The sequence below is a fragment of the Leptosomus discolor genome, chromosome 16 (assembly GCF_034619465.1).
Source record: "Leptosomus discolor isolate bLepDis1 chromosome 16, bLepDis1.hap2, whole genome shotgun sequence".
Taxonomy (NCBI): domain Eukaryota; kingdom Metazoa; phylum Chordata; class Aves; order Leptosomiformes; family Leptosomidae; genus Leptosomus; species Leptosomus discolor.
The window spans coordinates 1,986,684-2,013,020 of record NC_141406.1 but is presented as its reverse complement, the minus strand read 5'-3'; the positions used below and the strand labels follow the sequence as shown (position 1 = coordinate 2,013,020).

Sequence of the window (26,337 nt, the reverse complement as noted above, 5' to 3'; positions counted from 1 at the left end):
CCAGCTCCAGCCACTTTTTTTTACCACCCACCAAATCACAGACTCACGGAACAGTTTGGGTTGGAAGGGACCTCAAAGATCACCTAGTTCCAACCCCCTGCCATGGCAGGGACACCTCCCACCAGAGCAGGTTGCTCCCAGCCCCATCCAGCCTGGCCTTGAGCCCTGCCAGGGAGGGGGCAGCCACGGCTGCTCTGGGCAACCTGTGCCAGGGCCTCACCGCCCTCACAGTGAAGAACTTCTTCCTAACATCTAATCTAAATCTGCCCTCTTTCAGTTTGAAACAGTTACTCCTTGTCCTATCACTACTCTTCCTGATCAGGAGTCCCTCCCCACCTTCCCTGTACCCCCCTTTCAGCACTGGAAGGCCACTCTAAGATCTCCCTAGACCCTTCTCTTCGCCAGGCTGAACAACCCCAACTCTCTCAGCCTGTCCTCATAGCAGGGGAATAAATGGGCTGAAGACCGCAGACCTTTCCATCAGTATAAGACCCCGCTTCCCAGCCACCATCATCTCCATGCTTGCTAAACCCTACTAAGAAAAAGAGATGTGACCAGCTCAAGCTCTTGCCCACATCACTTTTATTAACATGAGAAGAGCAGCGCCGGCACGGCCCAGGCACCGTGCGCACCGTCGGCCCTGCTTTGGGAGGCAATTCTCAAAAAATGGCACCACTGGAGGGAAAAGCACGGACTGCTCACGGCTGGAAAGCCCGGAGGTGGAGGTTCATTACACTAACTACAGCTCTGCAACCCTTTCATCTCAGAAGAGACATGGGACAATTTTTCTGTGGCGTGCTCGCAGGCTGCCTCTGGATCTGAGGTTGCTAATGCATGGTGGGCTTGGGCAGCTCTTTAACAGAAAGGGAGGAGTCAAGAGCAATCTCGTTGCTTTTTGGGAAGCCTGCTCTCCAGAGAGGACCCAGTCACTGCTACTGCTCTCCCAAAACCTCTTGGTTTTCATTTCATTATTGGCAAGGAAGCCACTGGAGCACTTGGCCAACCCATCACCGACCTGGGTGGCCACAGCAGCAGGTCAGTGGGGGCTTGCAGGGTGGTGATGAAATGCGTTCACCAACCTCTCGGGCTACAAAGAAAAGGACAGAGGAGGGGCTTCATGTCTTTCCTGCACAGCTACAGCTGGAAGAGAGAGCTGGGAAGAGCTCAAGCACGTCCTCCTGGTTGTATCACAACCAACAGTGGTCAGTCCATCTCCTGCTCACCACCCTGGGACCTTGTCCGCAGCGTCTGCCCTTGCCATGTCCTCCCCTCCCATGCGGACACCATGGAGGCAGCACATCAGGTAGCAACAGAGCTCTGCTGCTTCTCACCCCCCTGCCCCAAGATGTTAGTTCTTATCTAAACTCATAATCACACTTTCCACTTTCAAAGTGGCGAAAGGAGGCTCAGCTTCTCGTTAAAGGACACGGTGAAAAGTTTCTCCTCCAAGCATGTTAAAGCTCCTGCTCCTCTTGATGGAATACCACAGCAGTAATTAACATTAATGACATACCTAAGGAGAACCGCAGCCCAGAGCAGTGGGATAATTGCAGCAGAGCGCCAGTTTGTTACGGAGGCTACCCATCACTGTCAAGTCGCGGCATACAGACCATACTTTGAGAGCTGGAGACAATCCAGGACCTGTGCAAAACTCCACAGCCCTGACTCACCATCAGAGGCACGGAGATTAATCAGAAAGATTATTTGGAAACACCGAGAGAGATGCTACTCGTTTTGCTCTCCAAATTCCCTCACTTCAGCGCTCTCCCCCTTGCAGAAGTCCCAGGCGAGTCTCTACCTTTCCGGACACCATACAGGATGAATAACACAACGCTGAAGATGCTGCATACGGATTATTTGCACATGTTGGTAGCATCCTGCTGCATCCACCTGCTCTGCAAACATCAATCTCGTGCTTATCCCCAACCCCAAGAGCCCACCTGCCTTTCCAAGCCTGGGAAATGTCAGAAACACCAGGCACAAGAGCTATCTCGATGCCCACACGGAATATCAAATAATTGATCTACCTAGTAGAAGTGTTGATTGGAATTGATACAAGGGAAAACATCGTTATTGTAAAGGTTACAGAGCAGCAGAATAAATGACCTATCACTCAGTAGCATTTAAGACCAGCATAGATGATTAACTCTGAGGGACAGTCTAACGACAGGCTGCTCGGTGTCGTGGGGGTGGGGGGATGGTGGAGAAGACCTCTGGTTCTGGGTTTCTGCAAGTCTATGACTCAGTCTTTCACCTCTCTGCCTATATGCCCCAAGTAGGATCCTACACTAGACTTGGCCAAGTGCTGCAGGAGATACCCTGTTCCCAGGGGCTCTTCTGTTACGTGGGATGGAGAAAAACACCCACAACAGAGAAAGTGTCAAGTTAGAGCTGGTTTAGAGTTGGAAATAATACAAGGGAAAAGAAAAAGAAAAAAAATGATATGCGCTGTCATCAGATCAGATGTGAACTTCACATCTAACTTCATCCATCTGGGATATCCTCATCCTGATTTTGAAAACCAGCACCGAAAAACAACCTCGATGTCGACAAGGCTAAAGGCAAGGAAGTCAACCATCGTAAGGCTTTGGATAAGCAGACTTTTCCACCAGAACATCTAACCCTGTCTATATGCACGTCTTGAATGCGGTTGCAACGATACAGGATAAGGAGACTTCATTGAAAATTTACCCCAAATAAAGCTGCCTTGAGCTGGAGGAGCCTCCTCCCAGCCTAAACCTGACCCAGGTACACGACAAAACTGCACGTCCTCTCCAGCAGCTGACTCACATTAGACCTTGGGAGAGTTCAGCATTTCCTCCAGGGCTCAGCTCTGTCAGGTCACGCTGCTTTAATTCACCATTGATACGCCCTGATCCTCCCTCCCCAGCTGCTTGCCAGAGGCTATTCTTTGAAGGCCATGGAGTTTATGAATTTAGCCAGACACCAGCGTGGCAAAGGGAGCCAGAACTGGGAAGGAGATGAGGTTTTGGGCTCACCTCCCCTTCGCACGGGTCTAAGGATGAAGACCACCCAGCCACCACTTTGGGGAGCACACCCCAGGGCAGATCTTGCCTCCAGAGGTCTGTTTTATACGCACGCTTCCGAGGGTTAACACACTTAGGCTCGCTCTTAACTAGCTTGACTTTTGTTCCCCAACTAATGTATTTTTAAGACCTTCCATTCAGAGTTTGTTTTTTTTTTTCTGACTTCTTGCTGATGAATAATCATTAACTATCCATGAAGGATTTAAATGGCCCGTGGAATTCATGAGGTATTAAATGGGCATTATATTATCAACCACTCTGAATGTTTTGTTTCCATTTCAAGACCATTCATGAGATGTTTATGGATTGTGGATTTATGGAAGCCAGGGGATCTTTTTAGGAGTAATGTTCCATACCTCAGAGTTATGGTCAACAGCTGGAGGCTCCGTGCAGGAAAATCTGAGGCTTTAAGCTCAAAAAAATTAACCCCTGCCTCAGAAGGTCTCGGCATGCACAAACAACAGATTAAACAGATCCAAAACACAAAATGCAAGCAAACTTATGAGCTGTCATCAAGAGTCAAGTGGTACATGGTGGCCTTGCTCCAGAGAGGACCCAGTCACTGCTACTGCTCTCCCAAATAGATGGTGGTGTTTTACTTTTGTGCCTGCACCGAGATGGGAAAAATCTTTAGGGGCAGCGCTGCAGTGCCCCGACAGCTTCCCTCCATCGCTGCTGACCCCCAGCTCTTGGGGAGAGAGCTTTTTGCTTTTGCCAAGGGCATCCCTGGTTCCCCAGAGCCCATTTCACCCCATCCCGCAAGGGGACACACCAGGTGAGGAGACAAATCAGGCTGAGGAACACCAGCCTCCCTCTTGGGAGGGTTTCAGGTGGGTCCCACCAGAGAGCGGTCTGCAAAGAGGCACTATGAGGGTAAATCTAGACCCAAGAGATCCCACCCAGCACTTGGAGTCCCCAGACTATCAGCTCTCCAGCTCTAACACCTCTTTCCATGCTGGGACACAATACAGCAAACAGAAAGCCACGACTGGAAGCAAAGCAAGAGCTCACTGGCACAGGTGAAACCAGAGGGGGTCGATCAGAGCAGGCTTGAAATCATTTTTCAGGGACAAGCTACATTTCGTGTTTCAGGTCAGGAGGAAACCTCCCTCCTGCAGAGAGCACAGAGGACTCAGACACTGCAGAGGTTATGACATTAGAAAAAAAAAAAACAACCCACAACGCTACAACACATATGCCTTGCATGGACATGGCCATAAGAATTAGCTGATCATGGCCCCAAAAAGCCACTTTTTCTCTGTGCCAGGCAAAGCGTTAGGCACTGCATCCAGGCTAATAAACAGCTAAAACTTCAGCATGCCTCTGCTAGAGAAAAAGGGGGGGAGGGGGGGGAAAGAAGAAGCTGCCTCTTTAACGCACTAATTACTATCCCAAAACACTAATGGGATTAGCAGGCAGGATTTGGTGGTTGCCTCCTGAAAAATCATTAAGCGCCATTAGAGAAAATTAACCTCCCCGCTTCTCCGAGCAGCTTTCGGGAGCCTGGGTCCTCCTGCATCGACACGATGAACCCCCGGTAGGATGCTAACACAACAGAGCCCTGTTAATATTGGCTTGGTCTTTCCTCTGTTAATTCACTAACGATGAATTCAAGTTGCCCAGCACCACTGGGAAAGGAAGCACCAGCAAACTGGACATGGTCAGCCAGGGACCGAAGGAAGGCAGAGAGCGATGAAGAGAGAGAGAGCATGACCGTGTTCATGCAAACCCTGTTTACGATTTCCTTCTCCACCCTTCCCTGCTCTTTCCCCTTGCAGGAAAGCCAAGGCATCCCGTCCCGGGCCAGCTCAGGGAACCACTGGCCAAAGGGTTTGCTGGAGCACGGTCCAGACACCCATGTCCAAACCTCACCCCAGATCCATGTCACGGTGACCTGGAGCACGTGATGACCATGTTAGGGATCAAACGGCTTGGGGGAACCGAGGGCAGGCTCTGCCCTCGGTGAGACCCGCTCCGTTAGCTGAAGGCAGAGCTGGGAAATGCAAATAAAACGACGAGAGGAAACAAGCTGCTGGCGAAGGCTTCGCTCCTGCAGACGCGGTGGCGCTCGCTGGGGACGGACCAAAGTAAATACGACTTTCTGGTGTCTAAGCACGAGGGGGAGGGTGGCCTTACAGGAGGCATTGGCCAGCTGAAATAAATTCATCTCCAAAAGCTAAAAGCCTTTCGAGACCGAAAGCTCCCAGCCAGGGGAGGACGACCGCCCTCGTTTCACGCAACAACCGTGGCTCCGCGGCTGCCGCGGCCTTGGGGACACGATGGGGAAACTAGTGACACCGCGATGCTGCGGCCACCGATACATCTGCCACCCTAAACCCCCTCTGGTCCCCTCCTGTCTGAACAGGGGAGACGAGGGTCTGGCAGCCCGAAGCACCCTGGATGCAGGCAGCGGGTTTTAACCCTTCGCGTGCCTCATCCAGAGCTGCCTGAGCATCACGGCTGCCTCCGGGGCCGGGCAGGAGGGTCTGCTGGCTGCCTGCCGCTGCCTTGCCAGGGTACCCTGGGCTTTCCCCTGCTCCCCCCACATCCCTCAGGGGACTCTAGCATAGCCTTTTCTTCCAAGAACCCCAAATTCGTGGGCAAACTGGGCAGGTTGTCCTGGGACTCCTGTTTTGGGAGGCTAGCAGGGACCAGCCGTGCTCCACCCTGATGCCTCCCCAGGGAGAGAAGATGATGCCCCAAGGTGGCCACCAGTCCCCTCTGCCACCACACACCGAGGCAGCAGAAGGGCTTTCTGAGCACGGCCACCAAAAGGGCCTGAAGGAGAGGGAGAGGGAGCGTGTTGGTACCGGGGAGCCCTTTCCCTGCACAGCAGCAGCCTCTGCCGGCACCGGAGCTGCAGAGCAAGAGCAGCGGGAAGGAGCTGTGGCATAGCCCGAGACTAACAAGCCTTCTGCAAACACCATCAGGGATGGAAAAAGATACCGGGGAGGCCTCTAGAACACGGAGTGGTCTGTCCATAAGGCTTTACAGATCCATATCTCCGCACTTCAGCCAGAAGATGATCCTTCCCATCTTGCTCTTGCACACGCTCGCAGCCACACGCAGCTCTTACAGCCGGGTTGTGCATCCCTGTGCTGCAGCTGCAGAATCCCACCATCCAACCCACCCACGGAGGGGGGGGACGGGACGGGACACACTTTGCTGAGCAGCAGCCCTGGAGCCCCTCGGTGCTCCCCATCCACCCCACGCTCCCAAAACGAAGCCCCAGGGGAGCAAAGTAGACACCGCCCCAGCCGCATCCCCACTGCCTGCTGGAGCTGCGAAGGGCTTTTCTACCTCATAAGCTCAAGAAAAACAAAAGACGCTGTGCCCCGACATTCATGGACCAAAGCACTTGTCCAAACGAGCTGGATGGGGCTCGTCACCCCACTGCGCACCAGTTCCCCGGGGCACCCACTTACTTGGGGGTGTGTGCCTCGTCCACGCGATGCCCCAGCTGGAACTCGTGGGACTTGCTCCGGTGCAGCGCGGTGAAGCCAGGGATGAGATGGATCAGTTTTCGCGATGAAGGCGGGGGAGTCCCTGGGGGCTTCAGTTTATTCCTCCGTCGTACCGGCGGCGTGCCCGGCGGCGTCATCGTGGTCACGATGTTGGGGGTCCGTGGAGGGGTGTGAGCGGCGTGTCGCTGGCGTGGGGAGGGCGGCAGGGAGCGGTGGCCGGACTCCATGGGTGGGCACAAGCCCGGGTGACCCTCCACAGTCAGCCGGTCCACGTGGGTGTACATGGGTCCGTGGGGTGAGCCCGCGTGGCAGTGATGCTGCCCGCACTTGGGTTGCACCTTGGGGCTCTGCGAGAGGTGCGTCCTGCCCCACTGCCCCGGCTCCAGCTGGCACCCGGGGCTGTTCTCCTTCCCCGGCTCCGTCGTGGGCCACTGGATGGTCCAATCCTGCTTGGAGAGGCTGCCGCCTGCGACAGAGCACACAGACAGGGCCATGCGGCGCGGCAGGAACCGCACGGTCCCCACCTCGGCACCGAAACACCGGCAAGAAGCTTCTCCGCGTCATGCAGGTGCAAAACCAAGCAAGCGCTTCGCAAGGGTTCGAGAGGCGCTTTCCCCGCGTTGTTTCCCCAACTGCTGAGCCCCCCTCCATGTGTGTCCCCCTCGCCATCACCCAGCTTCCCATCACCACCCCAAAACGTGCCACGGGGACGGGACACCCCTCGCCCGGCCGAAGCTGACGCCCCTGTCTCACCCCTGCAAGGCGCCCGCCCTGTGCCACTCAGTTGTGCCGTTTGCACAAGGGAAGGGGATTGTAATTAAGTGGGGCTCCTCTCTGCTTCTAATTATCTCCACCGGCACCGAGACGAGTAAAGGGCAGCAGCTTCAGAGGCCAAAGTGATGGACCCAATTCAAGGTCGCTTTGCTGCCTCCTTTTGATCGCCTCCACTAAGAAAACCAACATAAATTCGTAATATCTTTACTTTAAAAAGCCTCCTTCCCCATCCCCTTTTTGATTATTAATTGCCTGGCCTCTTCTCTCCCCAGCCTTTTCAAGGGGAACATCTTATTTCAAGGTCCAGAGGAAAAAGTAAAGGAGGAAAGGGCTTTGGAAAGGAAAGCCTTAGGACTGGATTTGGAAAAAAAAAAAAAAATCTCTGGGGGAAAAGGGGGACAAGTTTCCTTGAATCACTCTCCCAAAGCAGAAAATAAAAACATAAAGCAAGTCCTATCCAGCTGCTTTTAGAGCTGATTCACCAGCCGCTACAAAAACCCCTTCAACCCAGCAAGAGGCTCATAAAAAAGTTAACGCCCTTCCTCATATTCTACTTAATTAAGGGAAAAAAAAAAAATCCTGCTGTAGGAAAGCCTTGCCTCTGCCTGGATGGAGCTCCCAGGACGGAGCTGCGTCTCCAAACCACGCACCCGAGCCCCCTCCTTGCCCAGCCCGAGTCGGGGACACGGCAGGTGGCAAGTTGGAGCCTGCCACCCTCCCGAAACGCGGCTCTGTGCGGGGTCGCGTCACCCCCAGCAAGGCCACCCTGCCTGCAGGCACCCGCACCCGCCCGCCGGCCAAGCTGGGTGCTCAGCCCAGTGCCACGCAGCCGGGCTGCCTCCTCATCCCCAAGGCCACTGGGGGCTACTGGTCCCCAGGGCCACCCCAGCCGATGGCACCTGGCTTCTCGCCCAGCCGCGGCCGTGCGCGGGCGAGGGAGGACACGACGCCACGAACTAAATCCTCCCGCAAGCCATCGACTCCTCCGGTTCATTAACCCGCACCCAGGGATTTGCAAATCAGCATGCATGCATGCAAATCAGCATGCATGCATGCAAATCAGCACGCTCCCCCATTGGTTGTTCTGCACGCATAGATTTACATAACTCAAAACTGCCCGGATGCTGCGGGGCCCAGCAGCACCCCCGCGCCCCCACCCCCGGCAGTAATTAGCAGCAGTTAACGAAGGAGGAGAGCGCCAAGGCTGCTTCCCAAGACCCGAAGCTCAGCCGTGGCATCGTGGCCACCACGACGTGTGTCATCTCCCCCCCCCCCCCCCCCGGCCCCCGCCGCTGTGTCCCCTTCGACGCAGCCGAGCGTCGTAACACGACTGATGCGCTCGGGAGCAAAAATAACCCGTTATGGGGCTGGTGGGTGCGTCAGGGCTAAAAATACCCCGGAGGAGCTGGGGAAATGCGTTTTCAACACACGGTTGCTTGCAGGCAGGCTGCAAGTAGCGGGCACTCCGCTCGATGCCAGACGCTTAAACCGAGAACGCACTTGAAAGGGAGAAAAATAACAACAAAAAAAATCCCTGAGCTCTTCTTTCTGCAAAGCGTGTTAAACGCTTTCGGATTTCGCTCCCTCCTGGGGCTCCCCTGGGTATTGTTGCTCTGCCAGAGCCGATTCCCAGCTGGAAAAGCAAGGGAAGAGCTCGCACAGAAGCAAACTCCCCTTTGCCCGGTTTTCCCCAAGCTCTGCCTGCCTCGACGGCGCCGTGAGGCTGCCCGTTTGCTCAGAAAAGCCTCTTTGTTCTGGTTAGATGGGGAATATTAATTGCATATTGAAACGAGTAGCCGCTCACCGCCCCTCCGAGCCCATGGGCCACCTCTCCCCTCCCAGCTGCCACCAAGCCCCGGCCACCAGCACAAAGGGAGAGACGCTCCTCTCGGCCAAACGTGGCTTTGTTATCCCCGCGGTGCCGCCGCTGCCTCCCCGCGTAGCCCAGACTCCTTCACACCGCCGTACTTCATCAGGGAAGAAGCTTTTTCTGAGCCACTCCATGAAAACCAACAAGAAAACGAACTCCCGGGAGGAGGCAGAGAGGAGCGCCCGCCGTTGGGACGCACCTCGTAGATTGAAAGATGCAGAGAGATGGCAACACGTCACCAGAAAAGCTGTTTTCCCTCCTGTTCCACAAAACAAACAGCAAGTTTCCCTTTGATTTCCTAAAATTCACCGCCCCCTCACACTCTGGAGGGCTGGCTCTGCAGGCATGGGGACACTGGTCACCGGGAGGGACCGGCTCTGCAAACCTTTACACCACGGCCAGTGCAGCTTGCAAATTTGCCCCAAATGAGGATGCTCACAGGTTTGGGTTTTTTTCCTTCAGTTGCTCATCGCCCTGCCTGTCCCTGCACTGTCCCCAAGCCACCCGCAGCCCTCCCAGGGCCGGGACAACTCATAAATATTCAGCTCCAGATCATTTTTCTGCGTAGGACAGCTAATAACCTCCACGCATAACTCACTAGTCACACGCCATCAACTCCTCAATCCACAGCGGCCCCGCTCAGCTCTTACTTAACATTAAATTAATCCCGCTTCGATTTCAAAACTGACGCCTTGGCTGCTAATAAAATACCGCTGCCAAGTGAGTGTAAGGTTTCACAGCCGAGAAAAAAACCAATATGGACTTGTTAACACAATAAAGCAGGGGATTTAATACAGGGTTGCCACTGTATTTGATAAATATAACTTGCTTTTGGTTTATAAGATGCTCCGGGGCTTTCCCTGCTGCTGGAGCTGCCCCCAGGATGCTCTGTTTGGGAAGGGGCTCCTTCCCCGCCGTCAAACCCCATCCTGGTAAAATTCATCACCATTTAAGCCATAAAAGAGCATCCTGTTTCCTCCCTGCCTCCTGCCCAGCCCCCGTGCCCAGGCAGAATTGGCCTGGGAAATTAGATGTCTCTAATTAACGACTCAATAAATAAAGATTTATGGAAAAGGTTAATATTGTACCTCATTCCTGCTTTATTAATACTAATCTTGGCTTCTAGAAATCGACCACTACTGCACTTGCAAAGAAATTACATGATGTTTTAAAGAGGCGGCAACTTGTTCATTAATTATATTTTTGGACTAGGACCATCTCTTGCTTCACAAGGAGATAAGACACGGATAAAAAGCCATCACAGCGTGGTACATCTGGCATTCCTTTTGGAGGGGCTGCCATAACCCAACAGACCTGAGATCCCAGCACTGCATCCCAAGAGAGGATCTTGGGATCCACCATCCCAGGATTCTCTCCAAACCCCCACCCACCCAGCACCCAGCCAGCTCCTCGGGGCCGTGCAGACCTCCTGGGCACCCGGCTGGTGGGGGCCAGGCAGGCATAACACGGCTCCTGGGGGCTGCAAGGATCAAGGCAACGCATCTAGCGGGAAATTTCAGGAACTCTCGCCAGAGAGCTGGTGGTGCATCAGATGGAGCTGCAGGGGACAAGGGGACACATGCTTGCCAGGGTCTGTGTGAGCCAGGTCAGGTCTCAAAGCCAGCATAGACCTTCCTTGGACCATGGCGCATCTCAGACCCAGCCCTGAGCAGCTGGATGGGGTCATCTGCTCCCACCACCCAACCTTAGCCTGGGGCAGCAGGGGAGCACCTCACCCTGACCCAGCCAGAGGTATCACTGCTCTCACACACACACACCCCCTCCCCTGCCTGCAGAAGAGGGGCAGGGGTTGTGCTTCCCCTCTCCCAGGGGGCAAAAAGCAGGGGGTCTGCTGAGACAGGACCCTTTGACCAGGCAGGGAACCACCAGTGCAGAGGCAGGGGACACACAGCGGTGCTGAGCAGGCTACAAGGAGACCACCTGCCAACCCAGACCCTCTAGGAATTCGGGGAGATTTGGTCTCCTCCGCTGCCCGGGGAGCTCCTGCACCCCTCTGGGCTGGCAGGGGCTCTGCAGTGCCCCAAGCTGCCTGTGCCCTCCTTGTCCCCAAGGCTTGGGCCATCCATCAGGCACCGCGCCCAGGGGTTTCTCCAGCAGCATCCACGTGTGGTTGGTGGCACAGCAGGGACCCGCACCGGCCAGCGACGCCGGGGGGACCATCACACTACAGAGCCCAAGCCTCCAGCCCCGGCAGAGCAGGAATGCCCGCTGCAGCGTCTCTGCAATGCTGGAGGGACGAAACAGCAGCCCCTCACCAGGAGCTGCACGATGATGGATGGCGTTAAATGGAGCGCTGGGGAAGGCAAACATGCCCCGTGCCTGGATAGCAGCGAACTCCCTCCTGCAGGGACCCAATGGGCCACCAGGCCGTGTCCCACTGGGAAGGCTGGCAGCGCCATCACCTGCCCCATTAAAAAGCAAATGGAGCAACGAGCATCCCGCAGTCCCCCGGTACCCCCCATCTCTGCCAGCCAGAAACCCCCAGAAGAGCAGAAGATGTTTTTAGCATCTTCGATGCAGCTGCTGAGCCAAAGGCTCACGTGTATTTTCCAAAGAACGGGTCGCACCAGGGCACGGGGGAATTCCCTTGGACGAGCGAGCAGAGGAGGAGGAGGAGGAGGGATGCAAGGGCTGGGCTGAGCCAGCACGGCGAGTAAAGCAGTATTTGTTTGCAAGGGTCTTTAAAAGTCAAAGGTGTTTAAACAAAGAGCAGGCTGAGAGCCTTCCCCGTGCTCCGAGGGAGGCGTCGATGCCCTTCCTCAAATAGCGGAGAGACTTAGTGAAAATGCCAAAGGGAAGTAGGGCAGGAGCACAGGCAGGAGCTGGATTTAGGGAGTTAAAGAGCTCGGGGGGACTCATGCTCCACGGGAAATGTCAGGCTGGGTTCAGCCATCCCCACCTCGCTGCTCCTGCACAAGGGTAGAAGCGGCTGCTGCACCAGCCCGGCAGCAGCGTGCGGTGAGGGGGGGTCCCCTGCCGCTGCCCCCCAGCGTGGGCTGGGGCTGCCACGCCACGAGGAAAGCTGCAGTAGCCACAGCTGGATGGTGGATGTGGCAGAGACCCCTCCAGGGCAGGAGCTGGGACCCCCTGTCTGGGACACGTCGTGCCAAGCCACAGTAATGCAGGGACACCGCCGGTCCTCGAAAGTTTCTTCTTGGTGAAACCGTGTCACAGCACCCTCCTCACTGCCAGCCCTGTCCCCTCCTGTCCCCAGGGGCTGCTCTGAACCCACCAAGCCCAGCCAAAACCAGCAGCTACGCCCCTGTAGGGCTCATCCTCCATCTGCCCAGTCCCTGGGATGCAGCTACCTTGGGGGACCCCCATCAAGAGGGGACAGGAGCCAGGAAGAGCAGTCTGGGGTCTCCAAACCCCAGGGTTCTGGCAGGCCTGGGGTCCTCCTACAGAAGGGTCTCGCCCAGGCCCGCTGCCCAGCAGGGACCACAGCTAAACCAGCCCACTACCATCACCCCAGGCTGGGACCAGGAAGGGAACCTTCGCGAAAGGGACAGCGGGAGCGGGGGGTTAGACTGTGAAATGGGGTTTCACCACTCCCCCCAGCTGCCCCAAAAGTGAACGTGTCATGCGTGTCCCCTCGCTGCCACCCGTATATACGCTGCACGCAGCCCCCCGGGGCTGGCACCAACGCACCGGTTCAGCAGTGGGGAAGAGCTGTGCTGGTGGGATACGGTCCCCATGGCACACGGGGAGGTGAGGCTGGGCCTCTCCTTGGGCGGGGGGCACATGTGTAAAGAAAGAGCCCCCCATCTCACCCCTGGGCCAGCCCCTGTTGCCACCAGCCCTGGGAAAGGGAGTCCTTGGCCCCAGGGCAGCAGCATCCAGCCAGGCTCGGCTGGCCTGGGACACGGTGCCAGGAGAGCTGGATCCTGCACAGTCCGTGTGTGTGTGTGTCCCCCCCAGCTGCATCCCTCGCCCCTTCCCCAAGCAAACCCAGCCCCGCTCGCAGCCCTCCTCCCCAGCCCCGCTCGCAGCCCCGATCAAGCCGGAGCATCTCCTGCTTCGTGCGGCCGCCTCTGCAGCGCGGAGCTCTGCTGCCACCGCCCGGGGACCCGCCAGCCCAGCACCCACCTTCGAGGGCTGGCTGCATCCCCCGGGCCAGCACCCAGACACCCACCGCCGGGGGGAAGGGGAAGCGAGGCTTGTGCATGCCCCGGGAGAGGGGTTTTGGGCAGGGGAGCTTGGCTCTGCAGCCAGCCGGGAAGAGATGCTGGGTGGTAGGAGCTGGCTGAGTCTCAGGGGCTTCCCCCGAGTCTGCTGGCTGTGCTCCTGCAAGCGAGAGGGGTCAGGGGGACCCCCCCTAAGAAACGCTGCGCCCGCCTTGGGGGAAGCCTCGCTGCAGAGAACTAACAACTCAGCTCTTCCTAGAGAGGCAAGATCCCCACGTATGCCCGAGCCACAGGGGTGCACCAGAGCAAAGGCATCCCCTGCGGGCAGAGGGTACCCAGACCCAGCCTCCCCCCAGTGATGCAGGAGCTCTGCAACCCCCGCTGAAGACCCTGCCAACACCTGCAACACCTTGAAGCCACGGTCCTGGTGTCACCGCAACGGGACGGTGCCGCTCACCCCGACCGGCTCAAGGGGACCCAGCCAAGAGGTACAAGGGTGCCCAACTCACCGGACTTGTGGACGCTGCGGAGGCAGGAGAGGGAGGCGTTCAGGCGGGCACACTCCTCGCTGTTGGCCCCGAACTTCTCCACGGTCGCACAGACCTGGTCGTCCGTCATGTCCAGCAGCTCCTCCAGGCTCAGCTGCCCGGGAGCGATTTCCTGAGGAGGAGGAACGGGGCAGGAGTGAGACAGGAGGGATAAACCATCCTGGAGCATCCTCTACCCAGCTCCTCGGGGCATGCAGAGGAGAAGCTGGTCCCTCCTGCTGCCCCATTTGGGTCACAGCCCCAAACCCGCTCACTTCCCATCTCAATCCACGTGAAAACCTGGAAGGCACAGCTTGAGTCTCAGCTTTATCTCAAGTTTTTACACAGTCTCTGGTCTATCCAGACCCAGCTCAACACTGGGACATCTTGGGGCACCGTGAAAACCCTGAGCACACACAGGGACTGGCAGCTTCAGTACAGGCTTCCCTCTTTCCTGGGGAGGGGGACGTTATGGGGTCACCTCTGGGTGCCACCCCCTCACTGCACCCATTGCCTGCAGGAGCCCAGGACGTGGCAGAAGGATGCCGTGACCTGCCATGGCACCACCACACTGTGACAGGAACATGGGGAACCCCCGCTGGGGGGGGGGGGGGGGGGGCAGCACCCACAAGGTCCCCTGGCACCAGTGTCTGTCACTGGGAAGCGCAATGGGGTGCCCTTACTGGTGGGTGGAGGAGAGCTGTGGGGCGATCCTGGCCAGCACGTGTCCCCCCCCATGGGCTTGCAGCTTCTTTCCACGCAGTAAAACAACCCGATCCCTCTGCTCTGATCTCCCACCCTGCTCCCCACCACCAGCACTGTCCCCAGGGCCCAAACACACAGCTTCAAACCAGTCACCATCTTAGGAAAAAAACAAACAAAACAATCTGCCGCCTTGCCTAGTTTTGCTCAAGGATCCCACAACCCCCTGGGAAAAATCACTCCTGGAGGGGTTCAGCACCCAAACCTGCAGTGGGGCCCTTCCTGCTCCGGCGTGGTTGATGCCCAGCCCTTACCTCCATCACCTCCTTACGGATGTCGACGATGCGGAACCAGTGCAGGAGCTGGGGGAAGCCCTCCAGCTTGGCATTGCGCTCCTGCAAGGCCACCTTCCTCTTGCAGGACAGCTGACGGCTGAAGTATTTGACCAGCTTGCTCTGGAAGAGAAGGCAAAAGCCCCGTGGGACCCTCTGCCATGCCCCCCCCAACCCACCCCACAGCAAGAAGGGGAGAACGGGAGAGGGTGACCGCTGGCAGCAGAGGCTCTGCCCCATCCCCCAGGGCACACGCAGCCCCTCCTGCCTTCAAAACACCCCCTGATACTTTCTGCAGCCAAGGCCCCCTTTGGCATCAAGCTAGGTGTCCAAGGGGGGCATTTCCCTCCTCAAAAAAAAGGTCTTTTCTCAGCTCCTTTATCCCTGACCAAACATGCTTCAGCTCAGGGGATGGACAGCCCTCACCACCCCTAGGACCCCACGGTGGGTGGACAAGGAGGGAGGACAGAGGACACAGCGGCATCGCTTCTCCCGCACGCTACCACAGACACCACCCCCTCCCAGCACTGCCCAGCACCCAAAGGACACCCTCCCCTCTCTTCTGCCCAAGCTGGGTGCAAAGGGACCCCTCCCCAAGCATCCCCCGCTGGGTGCAGCCGCAGCATCGCGCAGGGCCAACGTGGGTGGTTGCTCCTTATTCCCACCGCCCCAGCCCTCCTGCCTCCCACCGCTCCTCATCGCCACAACCGCAGCCATCGACCCCTCTTTGCTTGGCCACGGCCTCATCCCTCCCCCTCCCCAAGCCCTCCCACCACGAGGCCAAAGGCGCCGCGTTAGCGGCCGCAGCCTGACAGCTCCCAAAATAAAGGCGATGAGCGACTGGCCTCCTTTCTCGGCGATAGAGAGCACAGCCCGGCTCACTGGAAACCTGCTGGGATTTCCTGCACCCGCTTTTCCAGCTGGGTGATTCCCCGGCACCGGCAGCAGTAGATGGTGCTGTGCCCCTGCCTGCTGCCGGCTCCTGCGCACCCCAAAAATAGATGATGAGCAAAATAGGCGATGGTTTGGAATAGAGAAGCGAGGGAAGAAACCCCATCGTCGGGTTTGGGAGAGCTTCCCCGTCTGTCCCAGTCCCTTCCCTCAGTTGTACCCAGTGGTGATGGCCACAGGGCTTGGCATGATGAGATGCATGTGAACAGGGAGGGAAAGCAGCCCCCCCTGTGCCCACCCATCGTGGCTGGGGTGAGCTGGATGCACCCAGAGAGGGGCCAAAGAGGCAAAACCAGCCCTCTCCTTGCTGCTTGGGGTGGCGGGGGGTCACGACACCAGGCAGCACAGGCACAGGAGAGGCTGGGGGTCCCCATCCCCTTGCAAACAGCAAGTCTCCACCACGAAGTCCCACCAGCATCACCCAAGCAGGCAGCAGCTCTGTCAGGGGCCAGACACCCCAACCAGGCAGCTCCTCCCAACCTGGCTAACGGTCACGGAGACTAAGTACCAAAAATTAATACCCAAAAGAGAGCCGAGGCTAGCAAAGCAAATGGCTGGGGAGGCCACAGGGAGCCCCGCGGGGCTGGCTGGGCTCAGCAGCCCCCTGACGAGGTGCCACGTCTGCTTTGTAAGGAAAACCCCTCTCCTAACACATGCTATCGAAAGGCTTCAGGGTCAGGCCCAGCCGCCCATCCTAAATGCACCCCAGGCCCTCAGAGGGGAAATAGCAGCAGGCACCTTGAATGCACACAGAGACAGCTCCTGCCCGCCCCCCCCCAGCCACAAAAACCCTTCCACGCACACAACCACAGCAAAACACCAACAAAACCCTCAAAACCCCCTTCTAAAATACCCACCTCCATCCCCACCAGCCTGCTCTCCATCCAGGCTGAGAGCCCAGGGGGAACCAAAGGTGATACCTGAGCCACAACAGCCTCTCCGGTGCTAAAATCAGGGTCCTGGAATGGGGACAGAGCTGGGGACTGGGCAGCCCCCACCCCCACCACCACCATGCAGAGATGTACTGGGAGCCAGGAATAGGGAAAGGGTGAGGGAAGTGGAGGCAGGTACTCTAATTTCCAGGCTCCAGGTGGGGGCAATAACCCCCCACGCAGCCCTTGAGAGAACCAGAGGGGCCCTTGTTAGCACAAACGAGGACCCAGCTGGGACCCCCCCCCCATACCCCAGGCGGGAGCTGATGCTCTGGCCCAGGGGTCTGCTCAAGACTGGGGGCACAACAAGCCCAGAAAACCTCTGCAAAGTCCAAAACCGCTTCTTGTTTTGCTGAGAGCGTCGCTGGAAAGGGAAGCGAGTGAGACGGCCCCGTGCCGCAGGGAAAGCCCCGTCCCACGGCGGCTTTCGCTCAGCCCTCCCTGCACGGGATGGGGATTTTGCAAACGTGCTAAATGCTGTTTTGCTGCAAAGGCCAGATCTTGCCTCACACTCCTCCTTCCCCCCCCCCCCCCCCCTCAGCTCTTCTGTGCCTCGGTTTACCTATCTGGGACACGGCAGGGGGACACCCTGGGGTGCTGTGGGTGTGCAAGCAGAGGGGGCAGAGTCTTGGCAGCACGGAGGGTGCTGGCTGTTTGGGGGATACGCTGCTGGTCCAACTGGGGATGCTGCCAGTGAGGTCAGGGCTGGGGCGGGGGGGGCCCATACACCTTCCTCTGGAGCCAGGGCTCAGTTTTCTCGCCCTTTCAAGCACCACTCCCCCCGCCAGCGCTGAGAGGGGGTAAGGGAGGGTGCGATGCTCTGACACAAGCAGGTAAAGCCACGAGCGACCCCTTCCCCTTGGCCACAGCGAGAGGCAAACAGCTCTTGGGTGTCCCCCCCCACCCCATCTCCTCCCCAAGGCAGAGAGCTGCGAAAAACAAGACCCTGGCAGGTCCCTCCTGCCCCGCGGGGATGATGGGTGCAGGCAGAGGAGGGATGTCCCCACTCCGCATCGCTCCCCTGGGGCCTTGGGTTACCCCAGCGAGGAGAGGGGCTGGAGCCCCCTCGGCCCCCACCCAAACCCTGTCCCTTTCTCTCCCCTCCACACCCCGACGGGGATTTCCAGTCTCCCGCTGTCACCCCAAGCAGGATTTCCCCTGGGCAGACGCTCACCCCAAAACCCAGCAGGGCAATGAGCGGCTGCTCCACCCCCCCCCCCCCGAGCAGGCACCTGGGCTTGGGGAGCGAAGCAGCCGGTCTCCAAGGAGCGGGAGGGCGGCTACACCCCCCCCCCCCCCCCCCCCGGCGCGACACCCTGTGCCCGCCTTGACGTCAGCGGGGCTGGAGACGGCACCGAGCCCTGGAGACCGGGGAGAGGTGGCGGAAAATCCACCTGCGGGAGCACGAGGTGACAGGGGAATCAACCTCGCACCGCAGGCCGTGTGCCGCCGGCGCCCCGGGAGCCGTCGAGAGGGAGCCCGCGCCTGCCGGGATGCCCGTCCTGCTCGGCACAGCGGGATCGGTACGTGCTTGGCTCGGATGCCTTCGTGCCACGAAGCAGAGTGGTTGCTCTGCACTCCCAAATATTCCTGGCACAGCGGCGGGTCGCAGTGGCTGCTTGCCCGCGGCACGTAGCCATAACCGGAGCGACTCTTCCCCGGCTCCTACCAAGGGGCTCGTTATTGCAGACGCACCTGGCGCACCCTCGGGCTGGGGAATACCTCGCCATGGTTCTATTTTCCCTCCCAGGGCTCTTTCGAGACCCTGCTAGGCTCGTGTGCCATCTCTGGCTCTGCACACCATTTATTTCAAGAGCTGCTAAATGTTCCCCGGGGCTCTCTCTGGGAGTACAGTGGCTGAAATGGCTCAACCCAGCCTCCTGGAGATGCCGGGCTCTGCCAGAGGATGCAGCCCAGGGATAAGCGTGCTGTGCTCACCCGCGGTGTTAGAACCAGAGAACCCACGCGTCTCCTTTGGCCACGGCCTCTGCAAGTTTGAAAACAGCCACGGCTCTTCCCTGGGTGCCTTTTCCCACCCTTACCCGCGTGTTTGGGCAGCAGCCGAAAGCATCCCAGGAGGGTTCCCCCTTCCCGGCGGGAGAGCGGCAGCCCAGGGAGGGGGAATTGCCGATCCCAGGGTTACCCTCGGAGCCCCTCGCTGGTTTCTGGAAGCCCTGGCCCACGCTTTGAAATGGGGAGGGGGTTTGACCCCGCTGGGATTACACAGAGAGCAACACGGCACAGAACAGCCAGAAAAATCACCCAGCGGCGAGTAAATTTGCCTTCTCGCTGCCCCCCAGCCCTCCAGCAAACATGGGGGTTTGATATAACAAACCCCTCTTCAATGTTTATATCCTGAACCCCAAATTTAGAGCTGCAAGGCCCGACTGCCACGCTCGGATGGGGAATAAAGCCCCACCGCCTGCGCAGGACCAGGCAGGGCTAACAGGGGGGGCTGCTCGGCTCCTCACCCTCCTGCTCCCCCGATGCTCAGCCCAGGTCAGCTGCCACCCCGTAGGAAGCAAACTGGCCCCAACTCCCACCCCGGGTGGTGTCAGGAGGTGTTTCGGTCCCAGCACTGCCTTGGTTTCGGCTGGAGCCTGTCCTGAGGTGCAAGCAAGACCTAAAACCCTCCCAGCCCCGAGGGCGGCCACCAAGCCAGGCTGCAGCCAGCGGTACCCAGCCCCAAGGAAGGATGCTGCATCGTGGGATGCTGTCACCAGCTCCCCGCACAACCACCGCACACGAAGGATGGGGACTCGCGTGTGCCTTACGGTGGTACAAAAAAAAAAAAAAAAAAGAATGGAAGAACTTCTAGAAATCCGGCAAAATCGGGGGTTAGCATATGAGGATTAACCCAAAACCACAGATTCATCAGGTTTTTTTCTCCAGGGTCTCCGGGAGGGTTGTGCAAAGTCTCCCCGTGGCACTGGGGGTGGGATGCCCTCCCAGCACCGCCAGTGCCCGGCCACCGTCCCCTTCGCCTTGCCGGTGCCCGGGCCGGCTCTGCTGCCGCCAGATGGGAAGGGCAGAAGCGCCGAGCGAGGCCTCAGTGTCTGCGTCACGTCCTTGGGACGCGGCGGTGGCGGCGGGGACTCAGGGCCAAGCTCGGCTCCTGCTTGGGCTGGCGGCAACCCAGGACAACACCACCAGGAGCCCGTCCAGACCTACACCGACGTGCCGGCGGCAGGAATCCGGCCCCGGATTCATCCATTTCACTGCCCTCCTGGGAGTCGCCGCGTTTCTGTGCCGAAAACCAACAGGGGAGCGTCGGCGGGGATGCCCACGGCTGAGACACGCAGCAGGTGCCCTGGTTTAGGGGGCGGTTTGGGGAAGGCGATGCCGGGGCTCCCCGTGGCAGGCGCAGCACGATCCATAGAGGCTGGAGAGAGGCTTCCCTGCGAGCACAAGGGATTTGTGGGACGGCATCCCCCCAGCCACCTCCAAACCCTCCGTCTGGAGCAGGCTGAGCTGCCCCAGCGACACCAGGACTCTGCTTCCCCACAGCGTGCCGGGAAGGAGCATCCCACCAGGATGGCTTCGCCATGCTCTTCGGCTCCCCTCGGTCCCGCCCGTGGGAGGGAGGCAGTGACTCGTCAGCCCTGCTGACCCTAACGAGGCCGTCGCTCCACGTGGATAAACGAGGCAGTCACTCCACGTGGGATAAACTTCTGTGGTCCTGCACCTCTGGTCATCGGCTCTTCTGGGGGGTCTTTGAGCCTGCCTGTCCCTTGCAAAGTCTCCTGCACACCCCAAAACCGCTGCTGCTTCATCCCCACCTCCCTGTCCCTCTTCCAAGGTTGCTCCAGGGCCACACGTGGACCAACAGCTCCAGGCTCAGCCCGCAGCCCCTCACACGGAGAGGCAGGATGGGACAGGGCTGGGAGCAAGAAGGGCAGACAGCAGGATTGATGTGGGAAGGCGGCGCGGTGCCCAGGATGCAGAGCGAGGAGCTGCACCCCAACCCCTGGGTCCCCCCCACGAGCACCCCAGCAGCAGCACAGCGATGCCCCGCTTGCTCCCGCGGTGCTCGGGACCTTTGGGAGCAAAAGCAGCGGGACAACAGGGCACTTCCATCACGGTCCAGAGCTGAAAGCCACCCTGCAGAGGGGCTGCGGGACCCCGGCAGGGTCCTGTGCAGCTGAGTACAGGAACCGCCGTGACACCACGTTTGGGTTCCCGGTGAGAGCGGCCAGGTTAGAAAGCACCAGCCAAAAGGCCTGAGGGGGCCTGGCCTCCAAACGCCCCCCCACACACACACACAAGCCCCAGCTCCACATCAGCCACCTCCACACGGCCCCGCCGGCTTCTCCCTCGTGTCACGGCACCATCACAGCCACACTTCTCCCCACTCTGCCACCAGCTGCAGGGCTCTGCTGACCCCCAGGCATCCCAGCACCTTCCCTGCCCATCCCAGCCCACCAAGCTCCTACTGAACCTCAAATCCATCCCCAGCCGGGTCCCAGCACGCTCCAAGGGGTACCTCTTCCTATGGGGCTGCAAGAGACAGGGCCCCACTCGGCAGCTTTGACTTCTATGTGTTTTTTTCCCATCCGTGAAGCACAAATCAGTCTGGCCAGCGCTGCCCCTGGCACAGCCCCATTGCCTTCGCCCCTGGCGGCATCGAGGCCGTTGCTTGGCAAAGCCTCCCCTTCTCATGAGGGCTCTCCCTGCGGCTGGGGAAGGCTGGAAGGTTTGGGCAGGCACTGCATCGCCACCATCGCGGAGGAATCGGGGGCGAGGATGCTGGCCTGCCTCCCAGTGAGGGGCTGGAGCCCCGCCGAGGGGATGCAGCCTACTTGGGAGGTAGGAGTACGGGGAGCGGGGAAGGATGCAGCCAGGCCAGGGGGGATGCAGCCTGGTGGGGAGGTAGAAGCCCACTGGAAGGGATGCAGCCAGGCCAGAGGGATGCAGCCAGGCCAGAGGGATGCAGCCTGGTGGGAGGCATCTAGGTGGGCTGGAGGGGATGCTGCCTGGTGGGGAGACAGGAGCCTGATGGAAGGGATGCAGCCAGGTTGGGGGGGATGCAGCCTGGTGGAAGGGATGCAGGTGGGCCAGGGGGATGCAGCCCCGTGGAAGTGATGCAGCCAGGCCAGGGGGATGCAGCCTGGTGGAAGGGATGTAGGTGGGCTGGGGGGATGCAGCCAGGTTGAGGGGATGCTGCCTGGTGGGAGACATGCAGGAGGGCTGGAGGGGATACTGCCTAAGGGGGAGGTAGGAGCCTGATGGAAGGGATGCAGCCAGGCCAGAGGGATGCAGCCTGGTGGAAGGGATGCAGCCAGGCCAGGGGGATGCAGCCTGGTGGGAGGCATCTAGGTGGGCTGGAGGGGATGCTGCCTGGTGGGAAGACAGGAGCCTGATGGAAGGGATGCAGCCAGGTTGGGGGGGATGCAGCCAGGTTGAGGGGATGCTGCCTGGTGGGAGGCATGCAGGAGGGCTGGAGGGGATACTGCCTAAGGGGGAGGTAGGAGCCTGATGGAAAGGATGCGGCCGGGTTGGAGGGATGCAGCCTGGTGGAAGGGATGCAGGTGGGCCGGGGGGATGCAGCCTGATAGGGAGGTAGGAGCCTGATGGAAGGGATGCAGCCAGGCCAGAGGGATGCAGCCTGGTGGAAGAGATGCAGCCAGGCCAGGGGGATGCAGCCTGGTGGGAGGCATCTAGGTGGGCTGGAGGGGATGCTGCCTGGTGGGGAGACAGGAGCCTGATGGAAGGGATGCAGCCAGGTTGGGGGGGATGCAGCCTGGTGGAAGGGATGCAGGTGGGCCGGGGGGATGCAGCCAGGTTGAGGGGATGCTGCCTGGTGGGAGGCATGCAGGAGGGCTGGAGGGGATACTGCCTAAGGGGGAGGTAGGAGCCTGATGGAAGGGATGCAGCCAGGCCAGGGGGATGCAGCCCGGTGAAAGGGATGCAGGCAGACCGGGGGGCCGCAGCCTGCCGGGGCGGTAGGAGCCCGGCAGAAGAGATGCGACCGGGCCGGAAGGATGCTGCGGGGCCGGGGCCGGGCCGGGGGGATGTCGGGGGGAGAGTGGGGGGCCGGGCCCCTCCGGGCAGGACCGGTAGGAGGGTCTGGCGGTGCCGGACCCACCTCGGGGCCACCTGCAGAGCGCGCAGCCTCACTCGGGCGCACCGCAGCGCCGCGGGGGAACCCGGTGCGGCCCGGGGAGGAGGCGGAGGGGTGGGGGGGGGGTGAGGATTTTATATGGGGGGGGTGGGGTTGGGGGGTGTCGGCGGGCCCCTACCTCCAGGGTGCGGATCTCCTTTTGCGTGAGGTCGTTGGAGGCGGCGCACTTGGTGCGGAGCCCCTCCAGGTTGGAGATGCTGATGTCGATCATGTTCTGGACCAGCTCGCACTGCTGCAGCGCCTTCTGCAGACTCAGCTGCTGCTGCTCCTCGCTCCTCGTCATGTTGTCCTCATCCATCGCTCGCCGCGCCCCCCCCCCCCCTCCCTTCCCCTCCCCTCCACCCTCCTCCGCCGCCGCGGCAAACCCCCCCCCCCCCCCCGCCCCCCCCTCCCTGCCCGCCCCCCCCCCTTCCCCGCACCGCTCAGCCCCGCTCCGCCGCGGCCCGCAGCATCGCGGCCCCGCGGTGCCCACCGAGCCGTCAGCGCGGCGCCGCGGCCGCCTTCCCCCCCCCCCCGCTTCCCCGCTCCCGGGTGCGGCGGGGCGGGGGCGGGGGCGGCGCGCTCCGGCACCGCGGGGCCGCGCTCGCTGCGCGCCGCTCCGCGCGGTAAAACATCCCCCCACACACCCCCCCCCCACACATACACACACACACCCCGCTCCCCAAAACCGCCCCCACTACACACACACACACCCCCACCCCCCCGCCGCCGCCATCCTTTCGACACCGCGTACCGGCACCCGCCCCCGGCCCGGGCACGGTGCGGCGAGGGGAGCGCCGGGGGAGGGGGTGGGGGGATGCTACGGGAGGGGGGGGAGGGGGGGCTGGGGCAATAGGGGGTGGGCTGGGGCAACGGGGGAACTGGGGCAACGGGGGAGCATGGGGAAATAGGGGGCTGGGGCAATGGGGGGATGCTGGGGCAATAGGGGGGGCTGGGGCAATGGGGGACCTGGGGCAATGGGGAGATGCTGGGGCAATGGGGGGATGCTGGGGCAATGGGGGGCTGGGGCAATGGGGAGATGCTGGGGCAATGGGGGGCTGGGGCAATGGGCCTGGGGCAACGGAGGAGCCTGGGACAATGTGGGGGGCTGAGGCATTGGGGGGGAGCTGGGGCAATGGGGGGCCCTGGGGCAATGGGGGCCTGGGGCAATAGGGGGGGCTGGTGCAACAGGGGGCCCCGGTGCAATTTGGGGCCCGGGCCAATGGGGTAGCCTGGGGCAAAGAGGGGGGCTGGGGCAATGAGGGGATGCTGGGGCAATAGGAGGAGCCTGGTGTAATGAGGATACTTGGGGCAACGGAGGGGTCCTGCTGCAATGGGAGCAGGGGCTGGTACAGTGAGGGGAGCCTGGTGCAATGGGGGGGCTGGAGAAATGGGGGGGTCTCAGGTGCAACGAGGGGGGCTGGTGCAATGGGAGACCCTGCTGCACTGGGGGGCGGCTGGAGCAATGGGCGTCCCTGGTGCAATGGGGGGGCCTCGTGCAACGGGGGGTGGGCTGGTGCAATGAGGGGAGGGGGGCCTGGCACAAAAGGGGCCCCGGTTGCAGCAAGGGTCCTGCTGCAATGGGGTCTGTGGTGCAATGTGGGGCCCTGCTGCGGTGGGTTCCCTGGGGCAGTGGGGTGGGCCTGCAATGGGGGCTCCTGTTGCAATGGGAGGGTCCCTGCTGCAACGGGGGGACTCCGGTGTAGTGGGGGGGACCCTGCTGCAATGGAGGTTCCTACTGCATGGGGACCTTGCTGCAATAGGGGACCCCTACTGCATTGGGGGGGGGAACCTGCTGCAGTGGGGGTCCCTGGTGCAATTGGGGGGCAGCTGCAACGAGGGGAGCCCTGCTGCGACAGGGAACCCCACTGCAGAGCAGCCAGGCCAGGCTGTGTTGTGTGTGCCTGCAGGTGCAGCTGGGGGGGGGGGGGGGGGGGTACAGGGGATGTGCACCCCCAAAGGCCTGAGGAAGCCGTACTGGGGTGCAATGGGGGCCTGCGCTGCAGCGGAAGGAACGGGGCAGGATTCATATCACTGGGGGGCAGGAAGGGGCTGGTTCCCCCCAGCTGCCCTCTCCCCCCGCACCCCCCTGGCACAGAGGGGATGCCGACGCGGCTCAGGGCCAGGCCAAGTCCAGCCTCACCCTACAGACCCTTGGATCCCAAGGGTCGCACAGAGGGGGACGAGCAGTGGGGGGCAGCTGGCAGGGAAATCTGCAGCCGGACCCCAGGAAATCCAAGGAGGGACCCTGTGGTCCTTGCCCTAGCAACGGGATTTGGCCCAAAAGGGAGCAAAACCAAATAAAAATCAAGTTGCCACGCGCCACAGTGTGCCTCCTCCTCCTCTCCCTCTAGCTCCCCTCTCCCCCACTCCCCTTTGTCCCCCACTCCCCTTTGTCCCCACTCCCCTCTCCCAGTGCTGCTCCAAAGGCTTAAAATGCCAAGGACGCAGTTTGGGCAGTAGCAGGAGGGTTCAGGAGACGAGAAGGGCACCCAAACACCCCTCCACTCCCCCGTGCCCAAAGGCCACGGTGATGGGTAGAAGGTTGCTGGGTAGAAGTCAAAAAAGCAAACCCCCACCCCCCACCACCCCCCCCCCAGGCGCGCCCCTGCATCTCCATTTCCCAGCGGCCAGAGCCCCTGTAGAAGCACTACCCCCACATGCAGGGGACAAATCCCACTCCTCTCTAGCACACTCAGCTATTTTGGGGTCCCTGCCCCAGGAAGGGGTGCAGGTGGCATGTGCTGACCCCCTCGGTGCTGAAGCCTTTCCCTTGGAGAAAAGCCTTTCCCTCTGCCGGCTGCTGTGCTCGAGAAGCTTCGCAGGAGCTTGGTATAAGCGTGTAAAACATTTTATATACATATTATATGTGTATACACATCCATAAATATATATCTAATTATATATCTAATTTTATATCTAATTTAATATATATATATATATTAAAAAGATACCTAGATCCAGTGAAGAAAAGTAAGCCTGGCCAACAAGCTCAGCAGTTATCGGAGTGAGGACGGTGCTACAAGAAACTCTGCCCGTCCCACTCGCCCGAGCAAAGCTTCCTCTCACCCGGCACCTCCTTCGCTTTGGATATTTGACTTTATTCCCGTACCCGTCCCAGTCCATAGGAACTCCACGGGGGACACAAATGGCTTTATCCATCAAATTAAACCAGCAGCTCTTGCAGTTGTCGTCTCACTTCGAGTTGAGATATGGCTAAAAAAGTTTGAAATTTGCTGATTTTTGCCTTTTTTTAAGCAGAAGTTTCCGTTTCCAGGCTTTCCCCTGTGTTGGGATGACCACACACGTCCCTTTTCCTCCCTCTCACTAACAAGCCATTTGCTTACCCACAAAAACTCTCTCTGAGGGTGGGAAGAGCAGATTAGAGGGGGTTTATAGAAATTACTGGAATTTTAGCTTTTCGGTTGGTTTTCTGCTCTCCAGCTGGGAAGGGACCCAAAGTTGCAGCCAGCCTGGCCCTGCAGAGTGTCCA

General features: G+C 59.9%; 1 protein-coding gene across 2 annotated transcripts in view; it reads right to left on the bottom strand.

Moving 5' to 3' along the window:
* Positions 1–23,163, bottom strand: part of KSR2 (kinase suppressor of ras 2) — an 84,910-nt gene extending 61,747 nt beyond the window's left edge. For both annotated transcript variants that reach the window (XM_086474158.1, XM_086474159.1), the window contains exons 1-4: positions 22,984–23,163; positions 14,844–14,984; positions 13,810–13,960; positions 6,473–6,977 (exon numbers count right to left, since the gene is read on the bottom strand). In XM_086474158.1, the coding sequence (XP_086330284.1) occupies positions 6,473–6,977; positions 13,810–13,960; positions 14,844–14,984; positions 22,984–23,163 (977 nt within the window). The remainder of the gene's footprint in view (positions 1–6,472; positions 6,978–13,809; positions 13,961–14,843; positions 14,985–22,983) is intronic.
* Between the last annotated feature and the right edge of the window lie 3,174 nt (positions 23,164–26,337).